An 11,516-nucleotide genomic window follows, 5' to 3' on the forward strand; every position below is an offset into this window, starting at 1 on the left:
TATTATTTTATACGTCTCAATATATAGTTTTTTAATATCTCTGCATAATTTTTACAAATACATAATCGAAATATCGTTTGCATATATTTTACCAATACATAACCGAAATATCGTTTGCATATTTTTTACAAATACATAACCGAAGTTAAAATTGGTCAAAGTTATATAAAAGTGCAAATGTTGCAATGAAAAAAAAAAACCAGAGGAACTCAGATATAACAAAGGAAATTTTGCCAAAAAAACTTTTAAAAGTTCAATTTTGTGGAAAAAAAAAACATTTTAAAACATTTATTGTACAAAAAAAAAATCACAAATTTAATTTTTCTTGCACGATGAAACCTATTCCATTTTCCGATATGGTTTTTGAGATGCATAGGGGTGACCTTTTTATCTTCCTTTAACATATTTCTATTAACTGCACCATCTATATGTATCTCAAAAACCACATCGCAAAATGCAAATAGGTTTCATCTTGCAAAAAAATTGAATTTGTGGTTTTTTGCTGCAAAAAATGTTTTAAAAGGTTTTTTTTTGCAAAAATTACTTTTAAAAGGTTCTTTTTAACAAATTTGCCTATAACACATTTTTTTAAAAGTTAGGTGCTCGAGAATAAGGGAAGAATACGGAAATCCTAATTCGAATTAACTTTTTAATTATGAATCAATTCAATTGATTAATAATTTGCAAGTTAACATCGATTTTCAACCAAACTGACAGTACTAACCTCAAGTATCAAAATTTACATGGTTAGTCAGTCAACCCATTCCATGGCACTAAATCTTCACCAGTTTTGGATCTGTTCAAGTAAAAAATAGGTCGAAGTGCAACAATTTGCAGTTAAGAGTTGCCGCCTTTTTTCCCCTTCAAATGAATCTTCCTCAGTCTCCCTTCATATCCTCTATCTTTCCACAAATTCCCTGCTTTTAAATCCCAATCATCTACAAATTACTGCAATGCGACATCTCATGTATTTCAGTTTTATTTCTAGGAATGCACACAACCTGTTCGACCAAATTACCAACAGAAGAATTTTCATCCAAACTCCACTATGTAGCTTTTGCTGCAGTAAAGTATACCACACGAATTCTTTTTTAAAAGACCCAATTGAAAATTATGGTGAATACAAAGAAGTGGTGTATTGGACCTCAATAATTTCTGGTTTAGTGAAACAAAACCGCCCTAAAGATGCCATTGCTAAGTTCAAACTGATGCTTTTGAGTGAACAAAGACCCAATCATGTCACATTAGTAACTGTTTTAAGGTCTATTAGTGCATTAAGATTTAAAACCCCCGCGTTCGTTGTTCATGGATTAATGATTAAGATGGGATTTGGATCAGAAATTCGAGTTTTGACTGCTTTGATTGGTGTTTATGGTAATATGCATTTACCCTTTGCATGGAAGCTTTTCTCTGATATGCCCATGAAGGATTTGGTTATGTGGAGTGCCATGGTTTCAATATGTGTTAAAAGTGGTGAATTTATGGGGGCTATTGAGGTGTTCAGGAACATGATATGTGAAGGCATAGTACCTAATTTTGTGAGCATTGTGAATGTTTTGCCAGCTTGTGCTAAGCTTGATTCTCTGGCCTTGGGAAAACAAGTGCATGGGTTTGCTCTAAAAACGTCGTTTCATTATGTTATTTACATCCAAAATTCACTCATAGACATGTATGCAAAATGTGGGGGTTTTATGTATGCTGCTAGAGTTTTTGCTCGAGTTGCAAGGAAGGATGTAGTCACTTGGAAGACAATGATTCGTGGATGTATTGAGACCGGAAACCCAGGAAAAGCATTAGTTATCTTTGCTGGAATGCACCAGTCTTGCTCTGAGATTGATTGTGGCATTCTCTGTGATGTGATTGGGGCAACATCAGATTCAGAAGAGTTCGCATTTGGACTCGGGTTGCATTGCTATAGTTTAAAATCTGGATTGGCAGAATCTGTTTCTGTTGGAACAGCTCTTTTGCAAATGTATGCAAAATTTGGTGAAGTGCACCCATCTCAGCTTTTGTTTGATCAGCTTCATCCAAAGGATCTTATTGCTTGGACTGCAATGATATCTGCATATGCTCAAAGTGGGTACACCAGCGAGGCTCTAGATACATTTAAGCATATGCAATTAACAAGCGAGAAGCCTAATGAGATAACATTTGTCAGTTTGTTACAAGCTTGTTCTTCATCAGGCACTCAAGAGTTTGGTGAAAGCATTCATGGGTATGTAACTAAAGCTGGTTACTTGCCTAACTCATTCTTAATTTCAGCTTTAATTGATTTATATTGTAAGTTTGGAAGAATAAAGCAAGGAAGAGCTCTATTCGATGAACATCATATCAAAGATCTGATTATTTGGAGTTCAATGATTAATGGGTATGGATTAAATGGTTTTGCAAACGAGGCTTTAGAAATTTTCTTGAACATGTTGGCTTCTGGAGTAAAGCCCAATGATGTGGTTTTTGTATCAGTCCTGTCATCCTGCAGCCATTGTGGGTTAGAAGATGAAGGATGGTACTGGTTCAATTGCATGCAAGACAAGTATGGAATTGTGCCAAAGATTGCACATTATGCTTGCATGGTTGACTTGCTTAGCCGTCAAGGAAATGTCGAAGAAGCTGTTGATTTTGTCTACAATATGCAAGTGGAACCTGATAAGAGGATTTGGGGATCTCTTCTTGCTGGATGTAAATCAACTCATGGATCAATTGATGTAGCAGAGCTTGTTGTTCAACAACTTATTAGGTTAGATCCAAAAAATACGAGCTATTATGTAGTTTTGTCAAACATGTATGCAGAAGAAGGTAGATGGAATGATGTTGAGAAGGTAAGAAAATTGATAGATGAGAAAGGAATCGCAAAAATGACAGGATATAGCACTTTCTGAATGTCATTCACATGCTACTGGATGTGTTTCAGAGGAGGTAAATCCACTTACTCATATTGTGGAACTAGAAGCATTAATATACTTTTCTTTCCATTATCATAAAAACAGACAACCTGGAAGTCGTCAGAGCACTCCAGCAAGGAGACATGATAGACAAAAGCATTACCTCTATCATCCTAGAAATAAAACAAACAGCTAACAGTTTTCAGTTTTTTTCCTGTATCAAAGTCAAAAGAGAGGAAGTTATATTAGCCCATAATCTAGCCAAGAAGGCAAGAATAGGGAAAACCTCCTCCACGTAGCTTTAATATTGTTTTACCCATTGTCAAAAAAAAAATATATATACTTTTCTTTCTGGGTCATGATTGATGGAAGACATTAAATTTTCTTTCCTTTTCTTAGCAACTCTCTTGAACAACTATTCTGCCTGTTGATTAGTGCTGTTAGTTTTGTACTTTCAAGAAAGAAGATGACAGACTCACAGTTTGTAAAGATATAAATCCTGCTGAGCCTCCAGTACTTGACGAAATTAAAGATGTATGTATTCTCTATACAATTGGCCCATTGCTCATGTAGTCATATAGCCTATGCATTTTGGATTGTGCCTTGTGCTTTTGCTGACGTTAGTATGATGCGTACTGATGACAATTGTCATCTACTAATTTGAAGATGTCTTCATATAGCCCCGAAATGGTTATTATGCTTTATTTTGATGTTTTTGGAGGCAGAGAATCTATGTAGATGACCATTGGAGACAGACTTGACTTATGTAGCTACGCTACCCCGTCTTATTGGGATGAAGACCCTGATTGGTGGGTCAGTATTGGCAATGTTGATAAGTATGAAGGATGACCGACATCCTTATCCCCTCCCCCTTCATTTGTATGTCCTTTTGTGTATTGGAGTTTGGGACTAAGATGATGCTGTGGAAATAGGAATTGATCTTGGATTGCATACAAGGGTTTGCCAAGAAGTTGTTTGAATCGCCTTTGTCCATGTCATGGCCTTACTCTACATGAATCATAGTTTGTTAAGACTCTACTTTACTACTATGACAAACCCCCAAAGCCATATCGAGGTTATTTTCGATAAAAAATCTTAGCCTTGACCTTTGAAAAGCATACAGCCTGTTCTGGAAAAGACTGCATTCTGCAATGATGAGAAAGATCATATACTTACATTCCTCATAATAGTAGGTTTACTTTGCAACATGAATTGCTGACTATAATCTGAACCTTTAAATCACTCTGTACAAGTTCCTTTGTATGGTGAAGCTTTGGCAAGTGCTTTCTAGTATTACAAATCTTTGACAATTCTATCTTTTGAAAGGACCATTTTACCTTTTTTGACAGGGAAAGAATTTTTTACCTTGTTCTGCAATCTTGTCATTCTTAAGATGTGGCAAAGGAGGAGAATTCATTATTGTTTTCATGCATCATGTTTTCCTCTTTGTTTTTTCATCTAGTATAATAAGTAGTATAACTGTTAATGTTACTTATAACCCTTAGTAAATATTATGTTAATTATCAAGTTTGTTATGTTTCAAGTATCAAACTTTCAACTCAATTGTTACTAAATTAGAGTTTTATTGCTCAATAAATTCTCTTTCTTTAGGTTTCTTTCTGAATTTATGAAGATCATAAATTTTCTTAGGATATATTCTAGCAAAAATCTCCAATCCTTTATCAAGTTACTTATTACCCTCAGTAAATAACATGTTAATTATCAAGTTTGTTATGTTTCGACTAAATTGATACTAAATTAGAGTTTTATTGCTCAATTAATTCTCTTTCTTTAGGTTTCCTTCTGAAGTTATGAAGATCATAAATTTTCTTAAGATGTTTTCTAGCAAAGTCTCCAACTCTTTTGCTGCCCAGATTTTTTGTCACAATGGAAACTGGTGGTATTCTTGAAGTACTTGTTGTAAATGCGCAAGGCATCAGACGAAAAAATTTCTTTGGTTAGACTTCTCTCTCTATTTTTTTGGGGGGAGGGGGGGTGTTACAAGCATGAAATTTATACTATGAATCTTTATGGTTGAATAAAAGTTATCTTCAACTTTCGAGAAGTATGGTGATCTTATTTGGATACTTGTTTAATTGTTGTGATATGATGATTGTCTGCTCTTAGGTAAATCAGCCTACTATGTGCTGGTACAATGTGGCACCGAAGTCAGGAGGAGCAAAACTACTAAAGGTGCTTATTAAAATTATTCGAGCCATTACTCGATCATTGTTGATTATTGTGGATTTGTGGTAACTCAAGGCTGAAAACTGCAGGCTATCACCATAAAGCATTTTGGAACCAGAAGTTTGAGTTTGAGCTCCCATCTTCTGAATTGAAGAATCTGACCCATCTTGAAATCAGTATAATGGACCATGAATCTTTTGAAGATGCAGAATTTGTTGGGCGTGCTATGTAATGTCAAATCTTAAACAATCAAGTTCATTTGTGTGTTAAAATCTTATGTTTTCAGTTTCTTTCCTATGCTGCAGGATTTTTCTTGGTGGGATTATTGCAGAAGGGAATGATAGAGGACACATCGAAATACATCCTACTCCATATAATGTGGTGCTTGAGGATACCACATACAAAGGCGAAATTAAGATTGGGCTAAATTTTAGAGTTAATGTAAGGAATTCTCACAAAAGAGTGGTAGTAAATGGAGAAAATTTCACTAGTGAACATGTGAGGGGGGCAATCTAGTAAATCACTGGTGTGGGCCCCATATCGATTCTCTCGATTGTTCACAAGTGAACATGTTCTCCATTTAGCTTTTTTCTACACGGAACTTAAATTTCCGCCTTTGTTTTTCAATTTGATTTTCTCAAGTTTAGCACTTTGTCAATCATCCTTTGTTGATCAAGGATTGCTTGCATGCAGAAAGATGGCCACAAAGAGACTAAAGAAGAGGCTGTGCAGGTTATGGAAGCAGGGCATCATTTTTACAAGAGTTTGTTCAGAATTTTGCGAATTTCGTGGTGGAGAATAGTTTTTCCATATGGCCAATATTGAAGCCAGACATGAGACAAGTACTGAAGCTAACAAAGGCTCAAGCTACTAGTAGAAAATTTAGGCATGTAGGAGATGGCAAGAACATATGCATCTCATTCGATCCGAATGCATTATTTTTCGGAGAAAGGGATTTTCTCCCGTCACTGGATTGCAAGAGGAGGAACAAAAAATATCTATTGTATTAGTAAGACTGGAAAGGATTGTGATCCATATTTCTGGTTTTCTTAAGAAATAGACTATTTTTCCTATACAACAGTTGCAGTCTTGCAGATTATAAATAAAAAGTGTGCATTTCAATCTTGCTAGCTTCTTCAAATTCCAACAGCAAAACATGGATGTGTAGTATCAGTGTATGGCAATACTTGTCGTTAGGATTGATACTGTGCCTATACTCTAGACAGTCGAGACCCTCAAATACAAGTGCCACGACATATTGCTAGTGTATGAAGCGTTGAACTGCCTAGATAGGCTACCAGATAGTCGAGTCTGATACTCACTTACATATTTGCCTTTGATTGAAAATTTAGGCGAGCTCCAACCTTTGTAATTTAGAGCTGATCAACTAAGCCCGGCCCGAATTTTGGGCGGGTTTTGGGCAGAATTTTTTGGCCCACGATCGGGCCGATCCCTTTTTTTGCTTTGTGTCGGGTTTTGGGCAAGCCAAAAATGACTTTTTAGTCTATTTTTTAGACCCGAAAACCCCACTCATTTTGGCCCGAAATAACGGGCTTTGGATACAAAATTCGATCCGGCCGACTAACGGGCAATTTTTAAAGCCCGGTCTGAACCCGGCCCGGCCCATGATCACCTCTACCTAGTATCTTCCAACTCCTAATAAACAATAAAGTCGTTTTTCTATAATAAAATAACTGTATCCTTGAGGTCAACATTATTTACTATAATTAAAGAGTAATACAAAGAATCATGTTGTGTCTATTATCACACAATGGAGTACACAAAAACTGCACTAATTCATGGGATGCACGTCTTCCTCACGACCTCTTCTTCTAATGAGTTTTTCTTTATTATCGAATCGATGGATGGCCCATGATATACATGGGTTATGGGTATTATATTTTTTATATATATTAATATAGTTTTTGGAGGGAAAAACATGCATAATTGTTAAATTTGTATCAATTTCCGTCACCCTCCTCATTCATCCATAGAATATATTTACACAACCTAAAACAAAATCGTATTTCATTATAGATTTCAAATAACAATCCTATACTTAATATATGTCCAATCTAGAATCCTAACAATAATCAACATTGATATCATTATATCATATCATTCTAACTTTACCATGAATCATGACATAATCCTTAGCTCATGGTCCATTTATCTTTTTATTTTTTCATATGACTTTTGCAGCTTTCAAAATATTGTCACATATTTTTTTACCATAAGTATCTTTACTATACATTAATGAAATTATGAAGGTTGATCATGTATTGAAAAAATATATAGATATAATTCTAGTAAAATCCTACATGATATCAAGCTAAATAATATGAGATGATGCAAAATAACTCGCTATGATTGTATCACTTTTGCAGCTTAGGCTGCGTTTGGTAGGGCGTAAAATATTTTCAGTGTAAATAATTTTCATGGAAAACAATTTACAATGGAAAACACAATTCCAAAATTAGTTTTCCGTTGTTTGGTTTCATGCAAGGAAAATAAACGGGAGAGTAAGGAGGTAGAGAGAAAAGTATACAAGAGAGATAAGGAAAGCAGTTTTCCTTTCATTTTGAAAGGATAATGGTTTTCCATCATTGGGAGAGTAATTTTACCCCAAGGAAAAATAGTTTCACACTCTTTTGCCAACCAAACTGTTAGAATGTAAATATGTAAATATTCTCTATGTATATTTATTTCCTTAAATATCCCTTGTAAACCCTAGCTTGTACTTGATATATATTGTTAATGAATAGAATGAGCTTCCCAAGGGAGATTATCATGGTCTGACATGGTAATCAGAGCCTAACCCTAGCCACCCTATTTTTTTTTTTTCCTTCTCTCTCTCTCTCGTCCCCTTTCTGTCACTCGTCCTCCATGCCTACCGACGGCGGCACGGACGCTGCTACCCCCTCCTCCTCTTCTACCTATCATCCTGCCATCCATGTCTCCTACCAAAAGGCTATACCTATCACTCTCACCATGGAAAAACCCCAGTATAATACTTGGGCCACTCTTTTTCGCAACACGGCCCGGGTGTATCAAGTCTTGGATCACATCGATTCCACAATCACCCGCCCTCCTGATGTTACTGACGATTTATGGAGCCGACTTGACTCCATCGTCCTTACCTGGATCTATGGCACCATTCACGAGGACCTCATTCTTGCTATTCTTGATGAAAAGGCTACTGCTATGGTGGCTTGGGCAAAATTACGTGACCTTTTCCAAGATAACAAAGGTACTCGAATTGTTCATCTAGAAAATCAATTCGGGACAATTAAAATGCAGGATTTTTCTTCTTCTACTGCTTTCTGCCAGTCCTTGAAATCCGTCGCCGACCAACTTTCATGTCTCGGCCATCCTGTCTCTGAGGAACGGTTGGTTTTACAACTCGTGGCGGGTCTTACGGAGGAGTATGACACCGTCGCGACCTTCATCCAGCAATCCCAGCCTTTACCTTCGTTCCAACATGCTCGGTCCATGGTGGCGTTAGAGGAAACTCGCCGGACCTCTTCTAAAAAAACCGGGTCTCCCTCGAGTGCTGTGCTCGTTGCTGCTGAACCTGCTCTTCCCTCCGAGCCCCCTACTTCATCTCATCATTTTTCCGGCCACCGTGGTGGTCGTCATGGCAGCAAAACCGGCCGCGGGCGTGGCGGCAGAACTCACGGCCGCGGGCGTGGCCACCTGTCTCAGCCTGCTCACCCTCCTGCTCCATACTTCGGGTACGGGTATCCCCCTTATGCACCCTATGCTAACTGGCAGCCCTACTGGGCTTTTCCACCCAGCCCATACCCCACCTTGGGCCCGCGCCCACCGTATCACCAGCGAGGCCGCGGTACTGGACTCCTCGGCTCTGCCCCTGGTTCGCCGCACCCTGCCCCGACCCCGCCTCCTCAGCAGGCGTTTATCGCCCCCTCCACTGCCGAGGCCCCGACTCCCACTGAGCTGCCACAGTTGTTCAACGCCATGACACTTCAAGTTCCTGATGAAAATTGGTACTTTGACACAGGCGCGTCAACCCATCTCATGAATGATCCAGGTATTCTCTCCTCTATTTTTAATTGGCGTACTTGTAATTCTCATATTATGGTTGGTGATGGTACATTAATTCCAGTTAAAGGAACCGGCACCTCCACCTTACCCTCTCCTCATCCTCCCCTAACCCTTAGCAACATACAATATTCCCCTGCCATTGTCAAAAACCTTATATATGTCCGTCGTTTTACTACTGATAATAATGTCTCTGTCGAATTTGACCCTTTTGGTTTTTCTGTGAAGGATTTGAGGACGGGGACCATCTTGACGAGGTGTACTAGTTCTGGGGATCTCTATCCACTTTCCACCACAAAAGCTTCACCACCATCTACCTTTGCTGTCCTTCCTTCTTCCACTTGGCACAACCGGCTTGGTCATCCCGGCACTGCTGTTTTAGATTTTCTTAGAGTTCAAAAATGCATTCAATGTAATAAGGACTCCCCTTCCCCCATTTGTCATGGTTGTCAATTAGGAAAACATTATCGTCTCCCGTTTTCTCCATCTAATAATACTACTTTTGCACCGTTTTCTATTATTCACACTGATTTATGGACTTCTCCTATTACTAGTCCTTCTGGTTATCGTTATTATCTGCTCTGCTTAGATGACTATTCTCACTATCTTTGGGTTTTCCCCCTCAAATAAAAATCTCAAGTCTTCTCCACCTTTCTTCTATTTCTCGCTCACATTAAAAATCAATTCAACTCTACCATAAAAACGATCCAATGTGATAATGGCACTGAATATGTTAAAAATATTTTCAAATCCTATTGTGCTCAACATGGCATCGTTTTTCGTCATTCTTGCCCCTACACTTCTTCCCAAAACGGGAAAGTCGAACGCATGATACGTACTACCAATGACGTTGCTCGTTCGTTACTTTTCCATGCCTCTCTCCCTACCTCCTTTTGGGTAGAGGCCCTTCACATGGCTACTTACCTACTTAATATCCGTCCCACAAAAATACTCAATTTCCTCACTCTTGTTCACCGCCTCTATAATCGCTCCCCCTCCTATACTCATCTTCGCACTTTCGGCTGCTTGTGCTATCCTAACATAAGTGCCACCATGCCTCATAAACTTAGCCCCCGGTCTACTCCTTGCCTCTTCCTTGGGTATCCTCCCAATCATCGAGGCTATCGTTGCCTTGACCTCTCGTCAAAGAAAATTATCATTTCTCGTCATGTTACATTTGACGAATCTTCCTTCCCTTTTTCATCACTCCACTCCCCTATTGCTACGGATTATGACTTCCTCCGTCCCCCTCAAAAATCGTCCTCGCCCTCTCCTTCACGGGCCACCCTCACCTCTCTCCCTCAAAACCCGTCCTCATCCTCTACTGACGACGAGCCCAGCCCACCTCTCCCTCTCACTATCTCTCTTCCGCAACCTGCCCAGCCCCCCCGTACCTCTACTTCCCCCTCCACCTCCCCCGCCCAGCCCTCACATCCCTCACCCGCAGCCTCGCCCCACCATACTCCTGCGTCTACCCCGCCTACCAGCCCAGTCCGCGACCCAGCCCCTCTCCCACAATCAGCCCCCCTTCCACAAACCGCCCACTGTCTCCCACAAACAGCCCGCCCCGTCAGCCTCCCCGCGCGCCTAGCCCACCCACCACCCGCAGCCAACACGGCATTTACAAGCCCAACCCTTACCTTGGTCACCGTTTCTTCACTGTCCAAACACATACATCCCTCTCCCCCATACCCCGCTCCCATCTTCAAGCCCTGCAGGATCCTAACTGGAAAGCCGCCATGTGTGATGAATATAATGCGCTAATTAAAAATAATACTTGGACTTTGGTTGAGCGCCCTTCTGAGGCAAATGTCATTCGTTGCATGTGGTTGTTTAAACATAAATTCAGGTCTGATGGTTCTCTTGAGCGCTATAAGGCGCGTTTGGTTGTTAATGGTAAGAATCAGGAATTGGGCATTGATTGTGATGAGACTTTTAGCCCAGTAGTCCGTCCTAACACTATCCGCACTGTTCTCAGCCTAGCTGTTTCCCGCCGGTGGTCCATCCACCAACTTGATGTGAAAAATGCTTTCTTACATGCTCATTTGCAGGAAACTGTTTACATGTTTCAGCCTCCAGGTTTTCAGGATTCTACTCATCCCAAACATGTGTGTCTATTGCAAAAATCTTTATATGGTCTGAAACAGGCACCCCGGGCATGGTATCAACGGTTTGCCACTTATCTCTTGTCCATTGGTTTTGTCAGCAGCAAGTGTGACCCGTCACTCTTTATTTTTCGCCGTGGACGTGACATGGCTTACCTCTTATTATATGTGGATGATATTGTCTTGGCTACTTCATCTGACTCCTTACGGACCCGCATCATTGATCTACTTCGGTCCGAATTTGCTATGACTGACTTGGGCCCTCTCTCTTATGTTCTTG

At 39.6% G+C, this 11,516-nt stretch overlaps 2 protein-coding genes across 4 annotated transcripts; both read left to right on the plus strand.

Annotated features, from left to right (window-relative positions):
• The first annotated feature begins 727 nt into the window (after window positions 1-727).
• LOC104887470 (pentatricopeptide repeat-containing protein DOT4, chloroplastic) lies at window positions 728-4,813 on the plus strand. 3 transcript variants are annotated; one of them, XR_008969691.1, is made up of 2 exons: window positions 728-3,416; window positions 4,678-4,728. XR_008969691.1 is itself a non-coding variant. In XM_010672103.4 (2 exons), the coding sequence occupies exon 1, from the start codon at window positions 954-956 to the stop codon at window positions 2,877-2,879; it is 1,926 nt and encodes a 641-aa protein (XP_010670405.2). In that variant the 5' UTR covers window positions 728-953; the 3' UTR covers window positions 2,880-2,916; window positions 4,678-4,813. The 3 variants fall into 3 exon arrangements, 2 of the variants coding, with proteins under 2 accessions (XP_010670405.2, XP_048494369.1); XM_010672103.4 differs by having other exon boundaries at window positions 728-2,916; window positions 4,678-4,813; XM_048638412.2 differs by lacking the exon at window positions 4,678-4,728 and having other exon boundaries at window positions 728-2,916; window positions 3,318-3,416.
• Window positions 4,770-5,894, plus strand: LOC104887463 (elicitor-responsive protein 3). Its single transcript, XM_010672095.3, has 5 exons — window positions 4,770-4,839; window positions 5,010-5,075; window positions 5,159-5,297; window positions 5,375-5,510; window positions 5,763-5,894. The coding sequence occupies exons 1-5, from the start codon at window positions 4,770-4,772 to the stop codon at window positions 5,892-5,894; spliced, it is 543 nt and encodes a 180-aa protein (XP_010670397.2).
• The last annotated feature ends 5,622 nt before the right edge of the window (window positions 5,895-11,516 follow it).

The sequence above is a fragment of the Beta vulgaris genome, chromosome 1, assembly GCF_026745355.1.
Source record: "Beta vulgaris subsp. vulgaris cultivar EL10 chromosome 1, EL10.2, whole genome shotgun sequence".
Lineage (NCBI taxonomy): Eukaryota > Viridiplantae > Streptophyta > Magnoliopsida > Caryophyllales > Amaranthaceae > Beta > Beta vulgaris.

Bases quoted from the DNA above. Each gene is read 5' to 3' on its own strand.
- LOC104887470 (XM_010672103.4), top strand. From the start codon at position 954: ATGCGACATCTCATGTATTTCAGTTTTATTTCTAGGAATGCACACAAC.
- LOC104887463 (XM_010672095.3), top strand. From the start codon at position 4,770: ATGGAAACTGGTGGTATTCTTGAAGTACTTGTTGTAAATGCGCAAGGC. The intron at 4,840-5,009 runs GTTAGACTTCTC...GTCTGCTCTTAG, and splicing joins CAGACGAAAAAATTTCTTTG to GTAAATCAGCCTACTATGTG. The intron at 5,511-5,762 runs GTAAGGAATTCT...GCTTGCATGCAG, and splicing joins GGCTAAATTTTAGAGTTAAT to AAAGATGGCCACAAAGAGAC.